The sequence below is a fragment of the Neofelis nebulosa genome, chromosome X (genome assembly GCF_028018385.1).
Source record: "Neofelis nebulosa isolate mNeoNeb1 chromosome X, mNeoNeb1.pri, whole genome shotgun sequence".
Classification (NCBI taxonomy): Eukaryota; Metazoa; Chordata; class Mammalia; order Carnivora; family Felidae; genus Neofelis; species Neofelis nebulosa.
The window spans coordinates 126773006-126799488 of record NC_080800.1 but is presented as its reverse complement, the minus strand read 5'-3'; the positions used below and the strand labels follow the sequence as shown (position 1 = coordinate 126799488).

Here is a 26483-nt window from a genome sequence, read left to right as displayed (position 1 = left end):
CTTAGAGTTTCGTGGCTTCAGGGTGGGAGTAGTTGGAGCATTGGGATGTTTTTCTTACCGACAAGCACAGTCAGGTTGAAGACCTAACCAGGGCCAGAAGTAGCTTTGCACTTTTCTAAACTAGGCTCCTTCAACAAGGCTTGCTGCAGATACTACTGACCAGACAAGCTGTTGACCAGGCTTCTTAGGGTGTGCCTGCACCTCCCCTCCCACCCGGACCTCCCCCCTGTGTGGTCATTAGGGACAGAGAGTGCTTGAGAGGACACGCCCGTTTTTCGGTGCCGGTGCCGTTGGTGCCCCAGTCTGCCCTCTCCTCTCCCCCTCCCCTGCCCCACCCCTATACCCCAGTTCCCCACCCACATTGGGACAAGGAGGTGTGAGGCAGGAGAGACAGTTGGATTCTTTAGAGAAAAAGACAGAGATGGCCAGTGGCTACAGCCTGTGTGATCTCACCCATGGTGGCACAAATCTGGCCCCACGCCAGCCCCAATCCAAAACCAACTAGGACATTTCACAGAACAGGGAAGTAAGCACCTGTTCGCTCCAGTTCCGGCATGGCTAGGAGGGAGTCAGTCCTTGAGCTGCTGGGTGTAGATTGGCCTGAGCCGCAGGAGAGAGGACGGCCGGGGGGGCCGTCCTCCAGTGGGTGGCGCTAGACAGAGGCCGTGGAAGCCGCAGGACAGGGCGCGGGCAGGCTGGCCCCGGCTCCTCCGGGCCGGGTGGCAGAGAGCAGTGGGGCCGATGGAATTCCTAGTCGCTCAGAGCAGTCTGTGACTGGTAGACAGAGGCCTAGTGGACAGGTTGGGGGGCCAGGGGAAAGGAGGGGAAAATGTTCTTCCAAAACTTTCCAATTCTACTCCTTTAGGGACAGCTTAGAACTATTTGCACTATTGAGTCTTCATGTTCCCACTTCAAAACAAACATGCTCTGAGAGCAAACTGGCTTGAACTGGTGACACTTTGTCCCTCAAGCCACCAGACGTGACGGTGTTTAGAACTACCTGGATCTGTATATACCTGCGCTTGTTTTAAAGTGGGCTCAGCACATAGGGTTCCCACGAAGCTCCGAAACTCTAAGTGTTTGCTGCAATTTTATAAGGACTTCCTGATTGGTTTCTTTTCTGTCCTTCCATTTCTGCCTTCTCTCATTCACCCTTTCATTTCTTCCCTCCTTGTTCATCCCTTCTGCGCCAGGTACCCACAGTCTCCAACTTTACCTGAGTTGATGCTGGTCAGCTCAGTCCCCCAGATCTCACCCTGCCCTTGGCCTTCCCACTGCCAGCCCCAGCCCCAGCCGCACCCTGTTCTGAGCCCTGAGGAAGCCCTGGGCTCTGCCGAGTCCACCTGGCCCTAGCACCTTGTCTTCTCTGAAGGGCAAGAGAGCAGCACGATCTTGCTCTCATAGGGAGCTCCCTTCCCTGGTCAGACCCTGCATTCTGGGCCTTCTGAACCTTCTACTTGAGAGAAACAGGCAGGAGAAGTTGGGCGGATTTGGATTTGGGAGCTGAGGGTAGCACAGAGACCCCCTTGGCCTGCCGGAGTCATTGAGTAACCCAGCCCTGACCTTGGCCTCCTCCAGGCCCGGCTAGCACAGTGCAGTGCAACAAGGCAGCAGGTGGGAAGGAATGTAGGTGCCCCAGATCTGGGCTGGGACCAGCGCCTAGCCCCCTGGCCCCTCCGCTCCTCCTCTGAGTTAACCACGAGTTCTCTTCTGATGGAAAATGTGTGGCTTTTGCTTGCCGGAGACTGGGTGGGGCCAGCCCATCCCAGGTTTCCACCTCTGTGCCAGGGCTGTGGTGTGGGGGCTTAGAGGCTTGGCTTTGCTGTGGGTGTTCCTTGATCAGTCTCCATTTAGGACCCCATCCCCTCATTCTCTGTTCAGGAAGTCCTTATCTAGCTGCATATCTTCATCATATTGGTATATCCTTTTCTGTGTTTACAGAGATGTCTCTTATATCTAAATCTGTCCAACTGAGAAGTACCTTATCAAAGTAGCAAATGAGACAGCAGTCTTATGCTTCCAGAAACACCCACAAGCACGTCCCATGCGAGCTGCTGCCATGAACTGTCAAGTGCGTGTTGTCTCGTGTATTTCAGTTATTGTCCCCTGGCTTCCTTACTGCGGTGTAACCATGAAGGAGTGAAACATCCTAAAAACCATCTAGCACTTCCTTGCCAGTCCTTAGTGATCAGGAACCATAGTTGACAGTTCCAATCAGTAGCTTAAGAAAAAATCGCGTTTGTCTCTTCCGGAATGGTTAGAAGCAAGGGAGTTTGCCCCCATTCTGTTTGCAGAATCATAGTTGGCCTTCGTAGTGTTTCTGTACCCATTCCCCTATGCTGCAAAAGCAAGTCCCACAACCAGACCCGCTCTGCTGTCGACCCTCTGGGCTTCACTTCTGACTCCTCCACAGGAAGGGAAGGAGGGGGTGGTTGGAGGAGGAGGCGAGTCCTTCAGGACCCCTCTTCCTTCAAGGACAAAAGGCTCCCGACCCCGAAGTAGCCTCGCACTCCTGGCACCCACAAAGGATGCCTATCAACGCGAGTACAGCGTCCGGCCAGTTTGTCGTGGAGACGCCGTCCGTTCTGGTCGGTTGGGTTTTTATGCATTACACTTAGTCCAGTGGAATGTGACTCCTGGAACCAGTGTCAAGACAAGAGCTGGCCTCCCCATCAGCTCAGTACCATCTGGTCCTGGGAAGACGAGCGTGGGGCCCACCATGCCCCCCCACCGGTTTCACCCAGGACCGTTCAGGGGCTGCCTGGGCGTTGGTGGTTGAGGGCACAGCATTTCAAGTGTCATTTTCCTTCTACCCAGCCTGACCTGCAGCCCCTCACTCCCCGGCTGCTTCTCCTTACAGTTCCAAAGCCGCAGGCAGCACCTGGGGCTCTGTAGGGTTTTCTCTCCTTCTCCCCTTTCCTCCACATTCCCTCTTCTGCACCTAATAAAGGCACCACGAGTAAGTCACCATTAAGCAGGTCGCCGTGGTGGTTTGTTGCCCTGGCAGGCAGGGGCCCTGCAGCTCCCGAGGTTGGAGGGAGAGCCAGGCCATGGGATTCTCACCAGCTGTGTCCAGCCCAGTTTGGGGGTGTGACCTCAATTTTGTGTGTACTCGGCCACCCCGAAGATTGGGGGCATCTTTTAGGGACTGTGTGAAGAGTACAGAAATTAACCAACAGCTTTTAGATACCTGTCTGTGGGGCTAGGTCACAGAGTCCCTTTCAGTCACCCCAGCCCTCGTTCTAGTTGTTAGTTACTACCTCCTCTCCCAACAGAATGCCATAGGCCCTCGAGCTCCTCCCACAATGCCTAGCCCAGCTCTGCCCTGCCCACTGGTGGGCCTGCCCTAACCAGTGGAATTGCTGGCCTTGACACTGTAGTGAAGCAGGGCACTGAGCCACAGCCAGGCTCTAAGACAGCTCCCTTCTGCCGCTGCTGTATTCCCACATCAGAAGGCACAGGAGACACCTAGAAATGCCCCATTCCCCAAGTCCGTCAGTGCCAAACTACCCAAGGACCCCAGCCCCTCAACTTCCTGGAGGGTACAAGCCGTGGTGGTGGCCCGGGGACCCTGGCCACAGCCGGCACCTGGCTTCTACTCCTGAGACCCCGTGCAGGTGTGGGCAATAGTCCGTTCAAGGGCACCGTTCCTGGCTCGAGGCCACCAGTGGTGGCACTAGGACCCGGAGGAGCCCCAACTTGTCACCTGCTCCTCTGCCCAGCTTTTTACTGCTGTGACAGGGGTGTGAAAGAGGGTACTAGTCCGAAACAAACTGCCATGTTTAGAGGGAAAAGGGTTTCTCTAGCTGACAGGACCTCTGCATTTAAGTAACTTTTAATAAAGCAGCCGAAGCGCAGGAAGGAGCAAAAGGTATGAACTGAATTCACCAGGTGGGGCCGACTGGATCTTGCAGGGCCCAGGTAGAGCCCGGCAGCCAAACTCCGTATCCCCTTTCCAGAGCATTCCCACCCGGCTCTCAGGGCTGATGGAGCCAGGGAAGGTCACAGGTGCCGGTTCTTGGAGAAGCCTTTTGCGCACCCTTTCCTAGCCAGTGTCACCCCGAATCGTTTCCTGATCGGAGTTTCACACACAGATTCTAGGACTGATGGGCCAGACCTCAGGAAGCGAGCTATGTCTAGAGCCCTGCGGGCCTTTGCCTAGCCAGTTCCCGGAGTCCTGGCTCGTGGGGGTGGGGGTGGGGGCAAGCATGGCAGCGTCACCCCGCCTGTGGTAGAAGCCCTGCTCCTGTGCCCCTGCGGCCCCACCATGTCACGTTCCTGATCTTACTCTGTTCTCTGTAAGGGCCCCCCCTTTGCTCTCTTCATCAGTAAACTCGTCCACTCTGGAGGGGTTTGTTGAGTCTCCATTTTTGCGTCTTTCTCTTTCAGCTACTGTTACTGATCTTTAGAAAAGGCATAGTCTAATTGTTATCAATCGCTAGGATACTGCCTCCCCCAGGGTCTGAAGTTACATATTAAATGGTTAAAAAAAAAAAAAAAAAAAAAAAAGTGAATACTGAAACCTGTTCTTGACAATTCAGAAGGAAAACCTAGAAAACATTTGGCAGAAAACCACATTTCAATGTTGCTGAATGAATAAGACCAAGCTTTTGCAGAAATGCTGATCTAAAACAACTTGGAGCTTGGCCTGACATGTGGTGAGTGCTGCAGGAAAAGGAGAATCCAGCCTGAAGCTGCTGGGTCTGAGGCTCGGGGCCATCCTGTCCTGTGGGGCCGCCCGCCTGGTCCCAGACCTGTAGGAGCCCAGCGCTTGGTGTGGGAAGCAGAGTTTCACCAGTGACTCCAGAGGCCTGCAACGTTCTCACCACCGAGCACCACCTGTTCTTTGCTCCTTTCTCATCTCGACAGGGCCCTCCCCAAGTGCTGGTTTTTCAGTAAAAAGGGAGTTCTAGGGTCCTAGGGCCCAGGCAACTAGGAAGGTAAGGGTGAGGTATCCCTTTCAGCCTTGGCCTGTGCCCTGAGGACATTCCCCCGCTCTGCTCTCCCTGGGGCCCAGGGCCTAGGTGAAGCGGTGCTCCCTTCTGCGCTCGGAGGGGAAGACAGTGGCCTGAGCACCCACTGTGGTGCGTGTCCCCCTCGCCCCTCACCAGCGAGAGCCCCTGGGCCGGAGGGACGGCAGGCGTAAGAACAGGTGCCGGGTGGAACCGAGACCCTCCGGAAGGGAAGTCCGGCCTTGGAGTTTGAGAGCATCCGGGAAACCTGCAAATTGCCTTTGCTCCCCAGCCCCCTTCCGGCTCCCCTTTTCTCAGGTCCTCAGCAGCAAGAGACAATGAGATGAAAAGGCCAAGAGGTTTGGCTCCTGCCCACTGGTAGTCCCTCTCCCTCAGTGTTTGTGTGTCCAGTGACAGAGCTGTTCCTCCTGGTGACCCTGATTATATCCAGTACCTTATAGACTATACGCATAGGCCTGCTTGGTCTCTATCCTGGGCTTTTGTTTTGCTTTTTAGCTTCGCTTTTAGTTTTTCTGTCCCTTTTATTTAAAATGCACCAACTAGACACACAGAGCAGTTGAATTTTTATATATATATCTGTATATTGCACAATTATAAACTCATTTTGCTTGTGGCTCCACACACACACAAAAAGACCTGTTAAAATTATACCTGTTGCTTAATTACAATATTTCTGATAACCATAGCATAGGACAAGGGAAAATAAAAAACAAAAAAAACAAAAAAAAACAAAAAAAAAAACAAAAAACTACAAATCTGTCTGCTGGTCACTTTTTCTGTCCAAGCAGATCCGTGGTCTTTCCTCGCTTCTTTTAAGGGCTTCCCTGTGCCAAGCTAAGGAGGCTCCAGGCAGCGTCCGGGTTTTGCACTGTTTCTCCCATGCTCGTGAGAGAAGTCCCAGGATGCTGGTGCGAGTCAGTTCACCTCAGCGGGTGGGCGCGAGAGCGCTTCCTTGCCCTGGCAAAGTCTGGAATGTAGCTGGCACCACCTGGCTCCCTTTGCTGTCTGGGTGGGGCAGCTGGAGTCCACGGGGAGGGGGTGGCCTGACCCCCCGCCCCCACCCCTCCCGGTGACGCAGTCAGAGTGATGGCGTCTGGAGGGCCGGCTCAACAGGCCTCCCCACCAGTAGGGCTTCCGCTTTGCCGAGACTGGAGGGGAGCTGGGGGGCCTGTCACCTCTCTGAATGTGTGAGCTGCACCAGGTAGAGCACCAGGGACCCCAGAACCACATATGAGAGTCCACCGGGTCCCCTCTAGGAGGTGGCAAAGACTCCAGAAACATCCCTTTCTCTTCTCCCCCGTCCTACGAGTAACCGCATTTGCTTTTGTAATTCTTAACGAGCAATATCCGCTAGAGTTTAGCCGTAACACTTCTTTTTGATTGTTTTTTTTAAGTAAGTAAAAAACACCAAAAAAAAACAAAAACAAAAACAAAAAAACAAAACCCAGAAACTTGTTCTTCCAAAGCAGAGAGCATTATAATCACCAGGGCCAAAAGCTTCCCTCCCTGCATCAGTACTTCTTCTGAGGCCTGAACCAAAAGAGAAACGCTCATAAGCCCTTTGGGTGGCCAGGCTAGCCGTGGGCCCCTCGGAGGCCCCGGGCCGGGGCAGCCTGTGGGCCCAGCGTGGGGCCGGCTCCAGCCTGCGGTCAGTATTAGCGGTGGGTCACAGCGTCCTTCCCACCCAGCCTGGGGTGGGGGCAGACGAGGCGAGGGGGCCGTTGCCGCCGGTGTTTGCCGCTAACAGGTGGGTGTCCACATGTGTCCACTGAAAGCACGTGCTTTCCGACTGAAATCAGCGCCCGAGTTAGCCTCACGCGGTGACCTCTCGCCCGCCTGGACGGAGCAGGGCCCACCCAGTCGAGTGTTTCTGGGGAGCTGGACGGTGGAGTGCAAAAGGCTTGCAGAACTTGAAGCCTGCTCCTTCCCTTGCTACCAAGGCCTCCTTTTCCGTTTGATTTGTCACTGCTTCAATCAATAACGGCCGCTCCAGAGTCAGTAGTTGATGAATATATGACCAAATATCACCAGGACTGTTACTCAATGTGTGCCGAGCCCTTTCCTCGCGCTGGGCTCCCGTGTACCCGGACACTGTAACGTGTGCTGTGTTTGCTCTCCTCCCCTCCTCCTTCACCCTCCCATTGTTCTGGGGTTTTTCCGTTTGGGTTTGGTTTGGTTTTTCTTTCTCCTTTTGTGTTCCAAACATGAGGTTCTCTCTACTGGTCCTCTTAACTGTGGTGTTGAGGCTTATATTTGTGTAATTTTTGGTGGGTGAAAGGAAATTTGCTAAGTAAATCTCTTCTGTGTTTGAACTGAAGTCTGTATTGTAACCATGTTTAAAGTAATTGTTCCAGAGACAAATGCTTCTAGACACCTTTTCTTTACAAACAAAAGGATTTGGAGGGAGGGGATGGTGACCAAGATGAGGGGGGCTGTCCTTTTTCCCCAGGAGGGGAGTTCCGAAGAGATGATCCCTGCCGAGATCAGCCAGAAGCCACCCAAGGAAGTTAAGCCTAAACCAACGGACCAAATAGCTGATGTGTTGCCATTTTCAAAGAGCAAAACCAGGTTTCATTCCACCCAGTGGATTCTATTGCCTTTTTTCCCCCTGAGATTATTAGCATCATCATTACTTTCAAGGACAGACAAGGTTGGTGTCCCTTTGAAGGGAGACAGGAGGGGTGTGGGCAGAGCCGACCTCGCATCAGCGGGAGGAGGATAGGGCCATCCCGAGCAGCACAGCTCAGACGAAAGGTGGTCACCTCCCTGGGGACCTCCACTGTGGCCACAGAGTCAAGTGTGTGTTCGCAGGGCAGATGGCCACTCTCCACCCGATGCAGCTCTTCCTGGATGGGCCAGGTGATGGGCATTACCATTCGGGACACCTCCATCACATCCCACCCTGTCCCAAAGTCCACAACACTTCATGTGACCTGTAGATTCTTCACCATCCGGGGTGATCTGATGATGGGGGAGGGGTGCACTCTCTTTGCTGTCATCTGATCCCCAGCAAAATTTGGGCATGACAAATTCGTGCTTCCCTTTCCTTGGCAAAACCAGATCCTTCTGAAAAAAGCCGTTACCCACACCATTGTTCTGGGCTCATGGAACAGGGACAGATGTGTGCTCCCTTAGCACCCAGCCCCCCCCCCGCCAAAGGCGAGGACAATGCTGACTGTCAAGACTATTTGCACATGGGAAGAACCAAGCAGGGTGGCTGCCCCCTCCTGATTCGCAGTGACACGGGTCGCCCTAGACAGAGGAGCTCCAGCAGGAAACCCGGCCGAGGGTGGGAGAGAGGTGTGTGCGGGCCGGGGAGCAGCCCAGGACAGACTTGGTTAGAGATGTCTCCAAAAGCCCTCCATCACATTCACCTTTGGTTTTTGTGTTTTGGGACAATTACTTTAGAAAATAAGTAGGTTGTTTTAAAAACAAAAAATATTGATTGCTTTTTTGTAGTGTTCAAAAAAAGGTTCTTTGTGTATAGCCAAATGACTGAAAGCACTGATATATTTAAAAACAAAAGGCAATTTATTAAGGAAATTTGTACCATTTCAGTAAACCTGTCTGAATGTACCTGTATACGTTTCAAAAACACCCCCCCCCACTGAATCCCTGTAACCTATTTATTATATAAAGAGTTTGCCTTATAAATTTACATAAAAATGTCCGTTTGTGTCTTTTGTTGTAAAATCAAGTGATTTTTTCATGAGGTTCTTTTACTATTTGAAAAGATGGGCAGCACGCAGTTTTATTTTATTTTTGTAAGTTTTTTAATACGTGTGAAAGCAAAGAATACTCAGCATGCCTTTCTAAGTGACGCGTTTGCACCTTTTGTTGGGAAGTACTGTATCCTGTGCTGTTAGCATTCTCGATAAATCTCTCTGTGAAAGTGACTCAAGGTCTGGGCTTTCATTATCAGACAGCTCACAGGACAGCATGGTGGTGTCTCCTGATTCCATCTGGCTGCCCCCGAACACGACAGCCAGCCACTGTCAGGACGGCCTTGGGAGGAAAGAGTAGTCTCCTCCATACACCACCTCCCCCTGGCTTCCGAGGCTACGCCTTCCAGGCACACTGCTCCTGCGTGTGATGGGGAGCCCTGGGGTGGCAGGCCGGGAAGGGCCCGGCGCGGCGGCGGCCCGCCGTGCCCCAGGTCCAGAGGCCAGCGGGCCGCAGGCCTTCTGCACAGAAGCACAACTATCCCCGCTCCTGGGGGCCGTGGCGGGGGCGCCTACTCTGTCCAGGTGCTTTGGGAAACACCCAGCCATCCCCCCCCCCCCCCCCCCCCCCCCCCGCTGCGGCTCCTCCTGTGCCTGCCGCCCAGGACCCTCCTGAGGCCTCTGCTGACCTGGCCCCCTGCCCACAGGGGGCGCTGTCATCACCGTGGGTGTGCAGACCTTTTGCAAAGCCCGCATTCAGGAGCTGCGCGCCCTGCCGCAGCAGTTCTCAGCAGGCTGTTGCCGGGCTGGAGGGAACGACGGCTCAGAGCCCGGCTTCGCATGCAAATGTGGACACAGCTGCTAAAAGGTGCACTCCAATATCCTGGCTTTGAATGTTAAAACAAAGGGTTGAAATGCGACCTGTGTATACTGAGCATTTCTCGCGTGCCGGGCCTGTCCTGGGAGCCGCTGTCCAGCAGTGAGCAAGGAGGAGCGCGTTGCTCTTCCCTTAGAGCTCCGTGTGTGCGTGCAGGAGGCTTTCCCGCACCAGAGTCGGTTGTCTTTGTAAAGGCTGTCCCATGAGAAGCCACTGGGGCTCAGGGTGGGGCTGGCAATGGCTGTGGCTTCTGGGAAGAGCCTCCCATTGGAGGCCCATGTCGGGAGAACGGCCTGGAGGGGAGCCCACTACCGGTCGGGACTGGGGGCGGGGGGGGGGGGGGTCAGGGAAGGACACCTGTTGCCTTGCAAGCACGCATCCAACTGGAGAAACAAAAGAGGAAGGCACCGCTGCTGCTTGCTGGGGTCTTCCCCCATCTAGTGGGGGAGGCAAACAAGTGCAGAGGCTCCAAAACGACGCCCCAGGGGCAGCAGGCAGCTCTGCCCAGAGGGAGCTAGGGGCCGAAGGTCCCCCAGGTAGGAGGGAGCAGTGAGAGCAATGGGCCTGTGGGGAAGAAGCGGACTCCCGAGATGTTCAGGGAAATGAGCGGAGGATAGTGGCTGCTGGAATGGAGGAGCGCCAGAGAACCCAAAGAAGTCCATGGCTGCAGAGCACTGTGGGAAGGGGCAAGAGACACTAACGTGGTGAAGACCTCAAGGAGGCTGGGAGCCGAGCTTGGTGCCGGGGAGAGGCTGGAGTCTGCGGTCCTCGCAGGGGGGAACTCCAAGTGAGCCAGAAGCATGGCCACCAGAGGGAGGAGGGACGGCGGAAGCTAAAGACCTGTTTTTAAGAGGCGTAAACACGTTTTATGGGCTAGTGGGAAGAGGCCAGCAAAGAAGGAAGACTTGCAAACACCGCAAAGAGCTAACAGTTGCTGGAGCAGGTTCCTCAAGGAGCGGAAAAGATAGGATGCAGGGCAGAGGAGGTGGGCAACAATGCCCTGAGCTGGGTAGCCTGCCCTGCAAGCTTCCAGACGCTTCTCCCTGCGCCCGGCCTTCCGGCCAGCTGCCGGGACTCGACGGGGGTCCTCTGTGTGGCCCGTATCTGACCTCGCCCTGCCTGGATCTCTGACGACTCTGCACTGCCTCCCACATGAAGCCAGAAGTTCCTGCGGGGACCTCCCGGTGACTCTCCCAAGGCCCGGCTGTAGCCCGGTCTGGCGTGTCCCGGGCCGTGCCTCGCCCTTTGTCCCACGGCTCGGAACCGCGCTCCTCCATCCCTCGGGGCCCCATTCAGGCGGCCCCTCCTCCGGGAAGCCCGCCTGGCCGCCTCACAGGGCGAAGGGGCGCGGCCTCCGCGGGGAGACACCACGCGCGGCGCCCCCGTCTGGCCGAGGGTCGCGGCGGCGGCGGCGGGCAAGATGGCGGCGGGCCCGGACCCCGCCCCTTCCGCCCCGCCGGGCGCCGCACGAGGCCGGCTTAAAGGGGAAGTGAGTCAGTGTCCGCGGACCCGGCCGGCCAAGGCCCGCGCCCGCCGCGGCCCCGAGAGGCCCCAGGAGGCCCTGGCGCGGCGGCGGCGGCGGCGGCGGCGGCGGCGGCCATGGCCGGTGGGCCGGGCCCGGGGGACCCCGCGGCCCCCGGCGCCCAGCACTTCTTGTACGAGGTGCCGCCCTGGGTCATGTGCCGCTTCTACAAAGTGATGGACGCCCTGGAGCCCGCCGACTGGTGCCAGTTCGGTGGGTGGCGGCGGGCTGGGAGAGGCTGGGGCGGGAGGCGCGCGGGCCCCGAGCGCCCGGGCCTGACGCCTCCCGCCCCGCAGCCGCCCTGATCGTGCGCGACCAGACCGAGCTGCGGCTGTGCGAGCGCTCCGGGCAGCGCACGGCCAGTGTCCTGTGGCCCTGGATCAACCGCAACGCCCGCGTGGCCGACCTCGTGCGCATCCTCACGCACCTGCAGCTGCTCCGCGCGCGGGATATCATCACGGCCTGTGAGCGAGCGGCCCCGGGGACCCCGGGATCCCGGGCTGACCCAGGACCTCCCACGGGACTTCTCCCTCCTCCCCCTACCCCGCCTGGGCCTAACCGCCCTTTCCTTCCCTGGCATCCCAGGGCACCCTCCCGCCCCCCTTCTGCCCCCCGGCACCAGCACCCCGAGGCCCAGCAGTCCCCCTGCACCCTCTGAGGCCGAGGCCCCCCGCCCCCGGAAGTTGCAGACGTCAGCCTCCACACTCCCCTCCCCAGGTAAGAGGGGCCCGGTGTGGGGCTTGGTGGTCTTTTGGAAAGGTCCGTCTTGACCATGGCCACTGCCGTAGACCATGCCGCTGGTCTCTCCCTGCCTCTCACTGGTGTCTTTATGAAGTTTTTCCAGGCTCCCAAACCCATTCTGGGGCTGAGCTGGGTCCTGTCCCAAGCCCTGCTGCCCTCCAGCCACCACCACCATATCCAGACCCTTCCTCTACCAAGGTAGGTGGGGCCTGACGGCAGAGAAAGAGTCAAGACGAGGAGCAAAAAAGGTAGCCTTTGGTACACTTGTGAACCCCAGCCAGCCAGGAGGGCCGGCCAGGAGGCAGCTGGGGTAGCAAGAGCTTGTGAGTTTCAGGCGCAGGGGAGGGTTTGGGGCACAGAGGAAGACAGAGGACTTCACCTGATCCGGGGTATCTTCCCACAGCCTAACCCGGAGAGCCCAGTGTCCCTCCTGCAGGGGGCCCACCCCTCTCCATTCTGCTGGCCCCTCACTGAGATTTCCCAAGCCACCCACAACTTCTCAGAGGAGCTGAAGATCGGGGAGGGCGGCTTCGGGTGTGTGTACCGGGCTGTGATGAGGAACACGCTGTATGCTGTGAAGAGGCTGAAGGAGGTGGGTGTAGCACCCCCGCAAAGGCCCTGGCCGGTCGTCAGCAGACCCTCGCTTCTCTGGGCCTTCCCCGGGACACGCTGCCCCGTGTACCTCCTTCAGCCCTCTGATTCCCCGGTTCAAGGTCCCCAGCCCCTCGGTTGTTCTGGGCCCGGGACAGGTGACAGTGAGAGTGGCCGTCAAGCCTTGGCCGCAAGGGCTTCACGCTGCCTCCCGCCCTCGTTTTCCTTGGGGGCTGCAGGGGGCAGACCTGGAGTGGACCACAGTGAGGCAGAGCTTCCTGACCGAAGTGGAGCAGCTGTCTCGGTGAGCCTGGGGTTTCCCTCCCGGGTGGTGGCAGAGGGAGAGCCGCGTCGGGGCCCCATCGGCCTCCAGGACCGCGGATCGCGGTGCCTGGCTCCCTCGAGCCCCCGGGGACTGCCCACCCCCACGACGGCCAGCTGGAGAGCGTGGTGGAGGCTGGAGGCCAGAGCACTCAGGTCCCACTTTTGAAGCAGGTTCCGTCACCCAAACATCGTGGACTTTGCCGGTTACTGCGCCGAGAGTGGCTTCTACTGCCTCGTCTATGGCTTCCTGCCCAGTGGCTCCCTGGAAGACCGCCTCCACTTCCAGGTAGGCCTACTTGGCCACGCACACTTCTCCGGCCCCACAGCGCTGTTGGCACCTGGGCGCTCAGGCTCCGTGAGTGGGTCCCACCAGCAGGCAGGTTCGGGTCCAGGGTTCTGTCCGAGGTGGGTTGCCATATTCCCTGGCACCCTTTCCCGGGGCCTCCCTCTGGCTGCTCCCGCGCGCTGGGAAGCCTGGGTCATGATGCCTCTAAACAGGGGGTTACTGGGGCACCTGGGTGCCTCAGGTTAAGCGTCTGACTCTTGATTTCAGCTCAGGTCACGACCTCACGGTTCGTGGGTTTGAGCCCCGGAGGCGGGCTCTGCACTGACAACATGGAACCTGCTTGGGCTTCTCTCCCCATCTCTCTGCCCCTCCTGTGCTCCTGCTCTCTAAGTGAATAAATAAATAAAGATAAAGAAATAAATAGTTAAGAATCAATCAATGAATCAAGCCAAATCAAATCAAAGGAGGGTTATTGACTCAGTGGCCGGAGTCAAGCTTCTCCCTTTTGTAAGCAGAGTAGCTGAGGGGTCTTGTCAGCATTGCCCCTGGAGAAAGGGGGCGGCGGACCACACCATCTGGACCCACGACTGAGCCCCCTCTCGTGACGTGCCCACAAGATCCAGGGGCTCACGGCGCTCAGGGACTTCAGCTCTGGAGATCAGCACGCTGTGCTGGGGGAGGTGGAGAAAATGCCTCCCTCCCCCGACATCCCGCTCACTCCAGGAGGAAGAGTGCACCCCAGCCATCCTCCCCTCCTTGGAAGAGCTTAGCCTTGACCTTCTTGTGAAGTAGCTCATGGACCTTTGGCTCGTGGTTTTCCAGAAGGGGAGACTGTGGCCCAGGCAGTGAAGTGACTTGTCTAGACCCCGCAGTGACAGGTGGAGGGAGGCTTGGGGTCCAGGAACGGGGGCCCTTCCAGCCTCTTCTGCGCCCCTCTGCTTCCTCTGCCAGGCCTGCCCCCCTCTCTCCTGGCCTCAGCGACTAAACATCCTCCTGGGCACGGCGCGGGCGATTCAGTTTCTACATCAGGACAGCCCCAGCCTCATCCACGGAGACATCAAGAGGTGAGGAGGGGACACGGCCAGGCCCCTGCGGCCTCTGACGGCTGTCAGAGCGGAGTCTGCCGCAAGGGAATGATGCTCCCCAACCTTCTGCCGGCAGGGAGCAGTGGCGCTCGCTCTCCGAGTCCCAAGGAGCCCTGCTCTGGGTGTCCCCCATGAGAATAGGCCTGTCCTCTCCTGCCTGAGGCTGAGGTGAGGGACGGGCTGCAGCCCCGAGGCCCGGGCCATCGGAGCTGAGGGCCCCGGGTCACGGAGAGCCGGGTGCGGGACAGGTGTGGAAGCAGAGGCCGAGGACGGGCCCCACCGAGGAGCAGGGGCTGGCCCGCGTGAGGGAGCCCCCGGGCAGCGGGACCACCGGCCGCCGCCAGCTACTTTCCGTGGGCGAGGCGCGAGCTGGCAGCCCGGAGTCCTCTTCCGTCGGCGCCAGGCAGGTGTTGGGGTGCGGAGCAGGCCGGGGCCGAGCTGACGCCGCCGCTTCCCTCCCCCAGCTCCAACGTCCTTCTGGATGACAGACTGATGCCCAAACTGGGAGACTTTGGCCTGGCGCGTCTCAGCCGCTTCGCAGCGGCCAGTCCCGGCCAGAGCAGCACTGTGGCCCGGACGCGGACCGTGCGTGGCACTCTGGCCTACCTGCCCGAGGAGTACGTCAAGACGGGGCGGCTGGCCGTGGACACCGACACCTTCAGCTTCGGCGTGGTGAGCCGCAGGCCCCTCTGCCACTTTGGGGAGGCGATGGGGGGACGGGAGGCCGGGGCCCAGCGAAGGCACCGGGGCCTGGAGAGCTCCCCGTGGGGCCAGAGGCCGACCTGGCAGGAAGCCAACGGAGCTTCGGCTCTGGGGCCCCTCCCTCCCTGACACGGGCCCTCGCCTCCGCCCTGCACCTCACTCCCCGTGTGTGCTCCCGCCGGAGCTCCGGTCCCATAACGCGCGGCTCCGTCCTTGCCGGCAGCCGGTCCCCATCTGCGCGTCTGAGGGCCAAGCCCCTGTCCGCCCGGATCTGTGCCTCAGCAGCCTCTTTGGGCCGGTCCACCCCACGAGCCCCCCCACCCCCGCGTGTGGCCCTCCCTGCCATCCCAGAAGCCACCGCCACACTCTCCGTCCCTCCCTCTCCAGGTAGTGCTGGAGACCCTGGCTGGCCAGAGGGCCGTGAGGACGCATGGCACCAAGACCAAGTATCTGGTGAGCCTCCTGAGGTGGGGCAGCGAGGGAGGCAGAGGAGAGAGAGAGACAGGCGAGGAGACAGCAGGGAGAGAGGCAGAGAGGGAGGCAGGGAAGCGCTACTCCTGGTAACCAACAGGTGCAGCCCTGGAGGGTGGAATGATCTGGAATGCAGTGCCCCACAGAAGCCAGCCTCTGCTACTGCTGACTCATCGTTGAAAGCAGGCAGGGCTCCAAACAGCTTCCCTTGACCTTGCCGAGGAAAAACCTGTCTGTCTTCTGCAGATGCTATGGCCTCTCTAGCCCCTACCCGGGCTGTGGGCGGGGAAGGGGGTGGCCCAACAGGACAGTCCCAGAGCTCGGGGCCAAGAAGCTGTGGTGGGAAACAGAACCCAGGGCCCCAGGGGAGGCGGTGGTGGGATATCAGGCCAGCTGCTTTCCGTTCGTCTCACCGTGGACTGAGACCTGGCTTCTAGTCCCACCCAGCATGACGGTCTTGGAGCAAATCCCTGCTCGTCACTGGGCCCGTTTCCCCACCTGCAAAGAGACTTTGTTGTTTGTCTGCTTGAGAGAGACAGAGACCGTGCAAGTAGGGGAGGGGCAGAGAAAGGGTGAGAGGGGATCCCAAGCAGTCTCCGCGCCGCCAGCGCAGAGCCCGACGCAGGGCTCGAACCCCCCAAACCGCGCGATCATGACCGGAGCCAAAACCGAGTCGGACGCTTACCCGCCCGAGCCCCCCAGGCGCCCCTCCCCTGAGAACAGACTTAATCCCCGCGCCGTGCTCAGACACTTCCTGGGCCGTTCCATCAGTGTTGGTTCTGTACGTTTGACAACTGGTGTACCTCCTGCTGCCCCTGTTCCCGCCTCGGGGTTGCTTCTGTCTGTTCCCAAGTTTCACCGGGCCTGGGCCGGAACCGGGGAGCCGGACGGGAGCCATGCTTCCCTCGCCGGCCTCATCCATGAGCACGTCCCTCTGTCCTCCAGACTCAGCCAGCTCCCTGCTGCCTGCCCCAGGGCCTTTCTATGAGCCCTTCCTTCTGAAAGACCCCCCACCCCCACCCCAGGTGCTTCCTCCTGGTCCTTCCCGTGTCAGAACTCAAGATGATCTCCAGTCCTATTTGCGCCCCTGGGCACCTTTCTCTGGGCCACTCCCCTCCCTTCTTGGCTCTGACCTCTGGCGAGTTCGTGCCTTCGGATCCTAGGTCGAGTGCTGCTTGCTCAGGCCCTCGTCAGAGGCCCCACGGGCCTGTCCTTTGAAGTGTCCCATTGCTTTATGGGCTTGTTGGTATCTCTCCCACACCAGGAAGTCAGTTCTATGAAGGTGGACCCAGAGCGCTCCGTTTGTCACTGTGTCCCTAGGGTGTGTCCCGGCAGTGCTGGGCACACAGTGGGTGCTTAATAAGTCTGAACAAAGACCACAGGAGTCCGTGATGAGAGCCTGGGGAATGGGACTGAAGGCACGACCTCCCCCGCAGTGGCCATACTCACAGTATCTGTCCCACAGAAAGACCTGGTTGAAGAAGAGGCTGAGGAGGCCGGGGTAGCCCTGAAAAGCACCCAGACCACACTCCAAGCAGGTCTGGCCGCAGACGCCTGGGCTGCCCCAATTGCCGCCCAGATCTGTAAGAAGCATCTGGACCCCCGGCCCGGGCCGTGCCCCCCCGAGCTGGGCCTGGCGCTGGGCCAGCTGGCTTGCTGCTGTCTGCACCGGCGGGCCAAAAGGAGACCCCCCATGACCCAGGTAGCCCTGCACAGCGGCGTAGGGTGGGAAGCACTTGGGACTCTGCTGCCCGTGGGGGACAGCAGCGTGTCGGGAGCCCTGTGTTCCCGGTGCTGCTTCGCAGGGAGCCGGACGTGGCAGCTGCCGGACCTCTTTCTAGAGCCAGGGTCTTCACACGTGTTTCACTTGCCCTTCAATTCCACTTGGGGTGTCCGGAGCCCCACCAAACCCCACCTGCCAGACACAAGCAAAGGGTTTTGCCGCGCCCCCTTCTGGGTACACTGCGCCACTGCATCTGCCTTTCCCTGGCCCCTCCCTGCCCCTCCCCTCTTTCCCTCTGCCCATTTGAGGGCAGGGGGGCAGTGAGGTTTGCTTTCTGGAAGAGAGGGAAAAGCCATTCTTGGTCCTTTATCTTAGGGGCCATGACTTCTCGGCATTCCTTGCGACAGGGACAAAAGGGCAAAGGACAGATGCAGGGCGTGCCGGCTCACTGGTCCCCGCAGCCCCCCAGGAAGCCCGAGCCCCAGGACAGACCACGGGTGGCCCGGAGCAGGGCCCTCTTATGTGAGGGCCGTGACCGGTCCGCGTGGCCAGTCCTGGCCTGCCTGCGGAGAGCCACAGAGACCCCACCCAGGCCACCCCCTGAGAGGGTCTCTCTGTCCTCACAGGTGTATGAGAGCCTGGAGAGGCTGCAGGCGGCCGTGGCGGGGCCAGCACTGGAGCCCGAGGCTGCTGGCCACGGCCCCCCTTCCCCCCAGGAGAACTCCTACATCTCCACGGCCGGCAGCGCCCCGAGCGCTGCAGGCTCGCTGCGGCCCCTGGCGGTTCCCCCAGGAGCCCCAGCCCCGGCTCCAGACTGGCTCCAGAAGGGCCCCAACCAGCCCGTGGAGAGTGACGAGAGCGTGTCCGGCCTGTCTGCTGCCCTGCATTCCTGGCACCTGAGCCCGAGCTGCCCCCCAGGCCTGGCCTTGCCCGGCAGCCCCGGGCAAGGCGCCGCCGTGTGGGCCCCGGCACCCCTCGGGAAGGCCGGCGGTACCGAAGGGGGTGCCACCCAAGCGTCGAGCTGGGGGAGCGGCCCAGGGCCCCGGCTGACAGCTATGGAAGGTAGCTGGGGACCAGTGCCCAAAAGAGAGACCAGGGGCCTCCTTTGCTGACAGTCCCCATACGCCCCACCCCCAGCCCTTTGGCAGGAGAGAACTGGGGGCCTGCTCTTAATCACCCTGTGTCCTTAGCGAGCTCCAGACCCTGACCTCCAGGTGGGTGAGAAGAGGCCAGGAACTCACTCCCTGAAAGCTGGGAACAAGGAGGGCTTTCTGCAGGACGGGGTTCCTGGCCTGGCCAGGAGCTGGGGCAACGGCACGGCCCCTTCCAGGCCCTCCCGTCAGAGACGGCACCGAGGACATGTGTCCCGAGGGGCAGGGAACTAAGCTGGGGCTGGCCAGGAGCGTCCCTGACGAGTTCCCGGGGACGGCGGCCCCTGCAGCTCAGAGGATACTCTCTCCACCCCAGGACCGCTCTTGGGTAGCTCTCTGTCATCACAGCCACCACAGATCGTCATCAACCCCGCCCGGCAGAAGATGGTGCAAAAGCTGGCCTTGTATGAGGACGGGGTCCTGGACAGCCTACAGCTGCTGTCGTCCAGCTCACTCCCAGGTATTCCTGGGCCCGGCCCCCGTGGGGCCAGGGGCTAGAGCACGGGTGCGCCCTGTGGCCGGCCGGCCTCCAGGGCCGCTCGGGCTCGCCTCCTCGCGCAGGCCCCAGACAGCAGAGCGTTTGTTCCGATCGGCATGGACGCGGCGCCTGCTCCCGAGGGGGGTGGGGGGGTGGGGGCAGCTCCGAGGCAGGCCACCCCTTGCGGCGATGGCTGGAGACAGGCCTGCCCCCCACACCTCCCTCTGGAAGTTGCGTATTCGGGGCAAGGCCTCGTCCCAGCTCCCTCACCTTCTCTGCTGAGAAGCCCAGAAGCCGAGACGGGAGCACAGCCCGGCCCTCGAGCCGGGCCTTCTGGCAGCCGGAGCGCCTCCCGCACTTGCTGACTGCCGTTTCCTCCTTCTGCAGGCTTAGGCGTGGAGCGCCAAAGCAGGCAGGGGCCGGAAGAGAGCGACGAATTTCAGAGTTGATGTGTTCACCTGGCGGATTCCCCAAACCTGGAAGTCAAAGTTCTCATAGTTGGAAGTTCTCGTGGCTCTCGAATCCTCAGCAGCCCGTGGGCGGTGGGGGGTGGGGGTCTCCTCCTTGCAGGGGACAGCAGAAGGTGGCCCCAGCTGCTCCAGGCGCGCGGGCACAGGCTGGGCTCAGAGCCGGCTGCTAGCCGTCGACAGGCAGGACACCGCAAAGGCCTGCCTTTGTTCCGGCGTTTGGGGGACGGGCGAGCTGTTCTCATCGGAGGGGTGCAGGGGTGTGGGAGGAATGCGTGTCTGAAGGCTGCCGGCCTCGCAGGCCAGGGGAAAGATGTGAGTGTGGCTGCCGGGTGGAGCAGGGAGCCGGCTCCCCGAAGAACTGGGCAGGGTGGCCCTTAGCCCTTCCCTTGGGACTCAGCTGAAGCCCTGGGGGAAAGGGGCCACCGTGTAGGACAGAGCCAATGAGGCTGCGCCGCTCCCCCCACCCCCCCCACCCCGCCCCGGGCTCTTGTGATTCGGTAAAGTGAGGTGTGGCCGTCCTATGGTTCAGTTCACTAGCTAGAACGAGAGTTCGGAGCCACCCCAGAGAGCCCAGAGGTGTCCCCTCACCGGGCTGGTGTCTGCAGGCTTCACCGGGGACCTGGGAGCCAGCCTAGCGTGATTGCCTGGCACTCTGGCCCACCCCCGGGGGCGCCTCCCGACGGGTGTCGCGCCAGCCCCGGCTCCGGAGGCCACAGGCTCAGCCTCGGGCCCGGGCGCTGATCGTGACAGAGGGGCCACGAACCCAAGGCTGGGCTAAGCCCAAGCCTTGTGTTACCCGGCCAGTGAGGAGCCCCAGGAAGGGGGGGCGTTGGAAGCGAGGCAGAGAGGGAGGAAGAAAACGGGACTCACGTTGTGAAAAGCAAATCAGGTTTCATGTAACTGAGTGTCTTCAAAAGTAGCACAGGCTCACAGTGATTTTGTGTCTGCGGTCACGAATCACACTACGTGCCCCACGAAGCTAGGCGTTGGTGAAGTCCAAGCCCTCCTGGAGGAATAAAAGCTTACGTTTCCATCTCTGCCTGTGCTCGTGCAGTTTTTTTGCCTTGAAAGCCTCGAGTTCTTCCAATGCTTTTTGTCTCGGGGTTCATAACTATTCAACCCAAAACGTTGGACGCGCTCCCCTGCCCCCGAAAATCGTCTGGAGCCTCTGGTTTCTGCTCCCATGCATTTGATGGGTTTTGATGCTACGGTCATTGGTATCGTCCTTTCATTTTTAATTGATCATTGAGAGTTTCTGGAAATGCAGTTGGGTTTTTAAAAATGGCTTTGCATCTTGAGCCTCGCTCAGGCTCACTTATTGGCTCTAGTAGGTCTTTTAATGTATTTACTTATTTTGGTGCCAAAGCCAAGGAATGAACCAACCTCTAGTCGTTTTGGGGGGGGGTGGTAAATACCTTGCAGTAGTCTACTTACACAGTCAGTTCTTCTGGAAATACAGAGACTTACTGCTTCTTTTCCGATCTGTGTGCCTTTCTTCTTTCCTTATTGCACCGGTTAGGGCCTCTAACCAAGTGTTGAATAGAAGTGGCGAAAATGGACGTCCTTGCCTTGTACTCAAACTTGGGTGCAAAATGTTGTCTTTCACCATTGCTAATATCCCTGGGGAGGTTTTGCGTCTATGTTGATGAGGGAAGTTGACATGCAGTTTTCTGGTAATGTGCACCTGGCTTTAGAAAGCGTTCCCTCTCCTCTTATGTTCTTTAAGGGCTCGTGTATGCTTGGTGTTACTTCATTAAGTGACTGATGGGTTTGCTGATGAAGCCGTCTCTACGGGAGTTTTCTTTGTGGGAAGGTTTTTAGTTAGAATTTCAGTTCCTTTAGGGGCACCTGGCCGGCCCAGTTGGTAGCGTGTGTGACTCTTGATCTCAGGATTGTAAGTTCGGACCCCATGTTGGGGTATAGAGGTTACTTTAAAATCTTTAGGGGCACTTGGGTGGCTCAACCGGTTAAGCATCTGACTCTGGATTTCGGCTCAGGTCATGATCTCACGGTTTGTGGGTCTGAGTCCCACGCTGGGCTCCATGCTGACAGCACGGGGCCTGCTTGGGATTCTCTCTCTCCTTCTCCCTCTGCCCCTCTCCCCGCTTATGCTCTCTCTATATAGAAAGAAGAAGAAGGCATGGAGCCTGACGTGGGGCTCGATCTCACCACCCTGGGATCGTGACCCAAGCTGAAATCAGATGCTCAACCAACTGAGCCACCCAGGTGCCCCAATCTTTTCCAGCTTCTTACAGTATAACCTCAGGTCATTTATTTTAAACCTTTCCTGGGGCACGTGGCTGGCTCAGTCAGTGGAGTGTGTGACTCTTGATCTCAGGGTCATGAGTTTAAGCCCCATGTTGGGCACAGAGCCTACTTGAAGAAAACAATTAAAACTTGCCTTGTCTACCTAAGCATTTAAAGCTATAAATTCCCTTTAAGAACATCATCAGCCCTTAGATATGTTCTATTTTCATTATCATTGAGTTAATAGTGTTTTTAAAATTTTTTTAAGGTTTATTATTTTTTGAGAGACAGAGCATGAGCAGGGGAGGGGCAGAGAGCGAGGGAGACACAGAATCGGAAGCAGGCTCCAGGCTCCGTGCTGTCAGCACAGAGACCGACGCGGGGCTCGAACTCATGGACCGCAAGATCATGACCTGAGCCGAGATTGGACGCTAAACCAACTTGGCCACCCAGGCGCCCCTGTTTTTTTGTTTTTAATTAAGTAGGCTCCATGCCCAACATGGGGCTTGAACTCACGACCCTGAGATCAACAGTCACGTGCTCTAGCCGACTGAGCCAGCCAGACGCCTTGTTACGCATTTTTAATTACATTGTAGGACAGAGAATTTACAATGTCTAATTTCATTTCTTTTAAAACGATTGAGACTTGTTGTATGGTTGAGCAGATGGTTTAGCTCGGCGAACATTCTGCGTGTATCTGAAAAGAATGGATATTCCGCAGTTGGTGGCGCGAACTACAAGTGTCATTTGGCTCGAGGTGATTGGTAATGTTGTGTATGTCCTCGGTAGCCGTGCGGATCTTCTCTCCACCGGCAGTCTCTGGCCGACTGAAAGAAAAGTATCACAGTCTCAAAATGCACTTGTGGATTTGTCTTTCTCCTTTCGGTTCTGTCAGATTTTACTGCATCTGATTTGAAGCTCTCTTTGGGTGCGTACGCCTTTAGGACTACGATATGTTCTTGATAAGTTGACCCTTTGGTGACCAGGACACGGCCGTCTTTTTCCCTGGTAATGTTGCTCCTTTCGACATCTGCTCTGTTCGGTGTAGCCACTCCAACTTCCTTATGCTTACTTTATTTCTTGGTGTGACTTTTTCAGTTGTGTTCTTTTAACCTGTCTGTGTCTTCCTTTCAAGTGCACCTGTAGACGGCCTGTGGCTTGGTCTCGCTTTTGTAACCAGTCTCATAATCTCTGCCTTTGAATTGCTCTGTGTAGCGGCGCCTGCGTGGCTCAGTCAGTTGAGCGTCCGACTCTTGATCTCAGCTCGGGCCGTGGTCTCACAGTTTGTGAGTTCAAGCCCCAGGTCAGGCTCTGTCCACGCAGAGCCTGTTTGTGATTCTCTCTCTGCCCCTCCCCCACTTGTGCTCTCTCTCCCTCTGTCTCTTTCTCTCTCTCTCTCTCTCTCTCTCTCAAAATAAATAAAGAAACTGGAAAAAAACAAGAGTCAGACACTCAACTAACTGAGCCACTCAGGTGCCCAATCCATTAACACTGTAATGGTTGGATTTAAGTCCACCGTCTTGCTATTTGTTTTCTATTCAAATGTTTCCGGTCTTCTGTCTTTTCTCCACTCTTGGCTCGTTAGCTGTAATAGCAGAGACCACAAGTCCTACTCAGGACACCCCTTCCTGCACCGTGATCTGAGAAGTGCCTCGAGGCAGAAGTCCAGGCCGCTCATACGGGTCACGGCATCGGGTCTCCTTGTGATCACGGTCCGGCACAGCCTGTTGTCTGCGGGATTTTGCCTAGTTTTCTAGCTGTTTACTACCAGAGGGCTATTCTAGTAGTTGTTATCCCACCATGGCCAGAATCACAAGTTTCTCGTCTGTTCTGAGGAATTCTTCACTCCTGACATCACCCCATCTTTCTCCTGCGTCCTCAGATAGGTCCCAGCAGCATCCACTCTTGAAGAACTTTGAGGCAACACCCCTCTCCAGTCACAACCCCAACTCTTCGCTCCTCTTTACGGCCAAACTTCTCCAGACACTTGTCTGTTTCCTTACTTCTTCCTGTTGCCTCTCCAACAGGAGAGCTTCTAACCAGGCTTCTAACCTGGCTCCTACCCCACCACCCCGCCAAAGTGGCATGTCGAGGTCACCAGGGATCGGGTTGGCTAGTCCCTTTCTGACTTCATCCCATGGGCCCCTCGGACTGCTCTCCTCTCGTGACCTCTGCCACACCGCCCTGTCCCCTCTACAAGGTGGGAGTCCCTGGGGGGGGGGTGGCCGGGGCCCCCTTCGCTACCTCTGCTCACTCCTGTGCTGACCTCGCTCGTTCTCGTGGCCCTAAACACCGTCTGTGGATTGATCGTTCCCAAATGACATCTCCAACGATGAAGTCTCCGCTGAGCCTTTCACCCGCCAGACGAGTCCTGCGTGCCGTCTCACAGATATCACAAGCCGGACGTGGAACTTTGGCCTCCCGGTCACCACCAGCTCCCCGTCTCGGTGTGTGGCACCACCCTCCATCAGCTGTCCAAGCCCGGCGCCCCAGCGGTTACACTTTGTTCACAGACTTCATTACGGAGGCACGACTTGAAGGCAGGCAAGTACTCGGCGTCTACCGTACGGCTCAGTGACTTCACAGGGGTACACAGCCACGTGATGGCCACGGCGTGGGCCAGGAAACGTCTGCTACGTACCAAACCACCCCGAGATTCAGGGGGGAGGCGATGACGTGTATTTCTCCCACAAACCCGCAGTCTGGGCAGGGCTCAGACAGGACAGCCACCTGCTCCGCTCAATATAGCTGGCCGTTGACGCAGGCTGTCAGCGGAGGACCCCCTGGGGCTAAGACACCTGAACATTCCACGGGGCTTTGTCCCGGGGGTGGCTCTGTCACCTCTGGTGGCCTGGCCTGTGCCGCAGTCCCTTCATTGGAAGCAAGTTGCTAAGGGCGGTCCATCGTCAAGGGGAAAGGAATTAGTGTCCCACTTTGGATGGAGGAGGGCCAAAGAATTCGTCGGCGTGTTTAAAACCAGCACAGGGGCACTTCTATCATTCCAGAAGGATCCCCCACACAAAAGAAACACACACATAGATTAGTTTTCCGTGTTCTTAAGCTTCACTTAAAGGGGACCGTGTAGGGGCACGTGGGTGGCTCAGTCGGTTAAGCGTTTGACTTCGGCTCAGGTCATGATCTCATGGTTCATGAGTTCGAGCCCCACATCGGGCTCTGCCCTGACAGAGGGACTCTGCCCCTCCCCCACTCGTGCTCTGTCTCTCTCTCTCAAAAATAAACATGCATTAAAAACATGTTTTTTAATGGACTCACATAGCACAGGCTCTTGCGTCTGGCTGCTTTCACTGGCTACCGTACTGAAACGTAGTGTTGGTTTTGACTTCCACGTAGTGGCCACTGTGTGACGATAGCACGCTGTGTCCCTGCGGCCCTTGACAGACATCCGCGTTGTGTTCAGCGGCGGCCGCCGTAAATAAAGCTGCTGTGAACATTCTAGTGCATGGTGACGCGTGCCCTCGTTTCTTTCAGGTGTTTTATCGGGGCCAGCACAGCGAAGACAAGAATAAATACAGATAGGGTCAGACCCGGCGGGTCCACAGAAGGCTGTGACTTCCGCACCACCTGCGGGCCTGTGGGCCTGCGGGTCGGCGGCACTGGTCCCCGGAAAGCAGACGCGGCCCTCTGCAGGGAGCAGACCAGCCCAGCCCTCATCCAAACGCCGACCGTGCGGGTGGCCTACGGAACCAGCAGGCACCTTCCTCACGGCCTGTGCCCGCCCCGGGCCCGGAATTTGGAATGGCCGGGATCGGTCCTGGCGGCCGCCGCCCGGGCCACATGACACCCGGCCCTACACCGGCCTGTATGGCACAGGAACGCGTGCGACGGAGCTCTTGCTGGCCGAGCCCCACGCGGATTTCTCCTGCGGCCACCCCTGCCCCAGGAGCGCACAGGGGACGGGATCCTGAGGAACAGGGCTTCGGCAGAGCCAGACCGACACGGAGCGAAGGTGGCACGGGCACCCGTTCAGGCAGCAGGGGTGCTGCTCCTCGGGACTGCCTGGTGGGCCCTTCCGGACACTTCTGTGTTCCAGGCGCTCTGCATCTTCCGCAACGCTTGACGGCGTCAGCGTGTCCGACCCGGGGTCGTTCCGACAGGTGCCTCGCTGTGGCCTCTGCGTCTCTGTGATGGCCAGCGTGGCCGCGAGCAGCAGCGCACGTGCTCACGGGCCGTCTGTACACGAAAGGCGCATTCCCGGCTTCCCCACGTTGTCATCCTCCTTGATATGGGCTATAAGGCTCGGACGTCCTCTGTCGCTCCAGAGTTTCACCGTTTCCCTCTCCTAATGCCAACCTTTGATGAATAGCTCTTAATTTTAGGGAAGTCCAACTTATCATTCTTTTCCGTTTTGGATAATGCTTTCTGTTCTGTGCGTAAGAGGCCTTTGCCTATCCCAAGGTCATGAAGATACTCTCCTCTGACTTCTAGATGCTTCCTTGCTTTCCCTTTCATATTTAGGTCCATGCCACATCTCCAATTGATTTTTGTTTCTGCTGGTAGACAGCCATCGAGATGTCCTTCTACCCCCCCCCCCCCCCGGACGTCCACTTCATCCCATCCCAGTCAGTAAAAAGAGCATCTGTCCCCAGGGAACCAAAATGGGGACTTTGTCATCAATCTGCCCGCTGTACCCGCACAGGCCTGTCTGTAGCCTCTGTTCTGTCACACCACTGTATCCAGGTAGCGCTGTCCCAACAGCACACTAGGCTTGTTACTGTAGCTGTAGAGTGAGTCTTGATCTGTTTGGGCCATAAGCCCACCAGTTCGTTCTTCCTTATCGTCTCACGTATGGTAGGCCCTTTGCATTTACATGTGGATCGCAGAGCAGTGGCGACACTCACGCACTGCCGGTGGCGATGTGAAGCGGTTTGGCCACTTTGGGAAACGCTTTGGCAGTGCTTTAAAATGTTACCATCCACCCTAAGATGTTACCATCCACCTAAAAAGGGTACCATCCACCTAAAAATGTTACCATCTACCTGGAGTGCCTGGGTGGCTCAGTTGATTAAGCAGCCGACTTCCACTCAGGTCATGATGTCCCGGTCAATGAGTTCGAGACCCGCATCGGGCTCTGTGCTGACACCTTAGAGCCTAGAGCCTGCTTCGAATTCTGTGTCTCCCTCTCTCTCTGCCCCTTCCCCAGTCACACTCTGTCTCTCTGT

The 26483-nt window shown here is 58.1% G+C and overlaps 1 protein-coding gene across 2 annotated transcripts; it reads left to right on the top strand.

The window, feature by feature from the left end:
• The first annotated feature begins 10997 nt into the window (after positions 1-10997).
• IRAK1 (interleukin 1 receptor associated kinase 1) lies at positions 10998-19524 on the top strand. Of its 2 annotated transcripts, XM_058712404.1 has the most exons (14): positions 10998-11247; positions 11331-11498; positions 11620-11751; positions 11870-11973; positions 12179-12367; positions 12606-12670; positions 12862-12976; positions 13928-14040; positions 14526-14733; positions 15151-15216; positions 16700-16936; positions 17584-18019; positions 18425-18568; positions 18974-19524. In XM_058712404.1, exons 1-14 carry the CDS (start codon positions 11112-11114, stop codon positions 19033-19035), a joined length of 2175 nt encoding a protein of 724 aa, XP_058568387.1. In that variant the 5' UTR covers positions 10998-11111; the 3' UTR covers positions 19036-19524. The 2 variants fall into 2 exon arrangements, with proteins under 2 accessions (XP_058568387.1, XP_058568388.1); XM_058712405.1 differs by lacking the exon at positions 16700-16936.
• The last annotated feature ends 6959 nt before the right edge of the window (positions 19525-26483 follow it).

What these genes read in the sequence shown, in the direction of transcription:
- IRAK1 (XM_058712404.1), top strand. Translation starts at nt 11,112, where the DNA reads ATGGCCGGTGGGCCGGGCCCGGGGGACCCCGCGGCCCCCGGCGCCCAG. An exon ending in GAAGTGGAGCAGCTGTCTCG is followed by an intron (nt 12,671 to 12,861) that starts GTGAGCCTGGGG and finishes CTTTTGAAGCAG; the next exon opens with GTTCCGTCACCCAAACATCG. An exon ending in GTCGTCCAGCTCACTCCCAG is followed by an intron (nt 18,569 to 18,973) that starts GTATTCCTGGGC and finishes CTCCTTCTGCAG; the next exon opens with GCTTAGGCGTGGAGCGCCAA.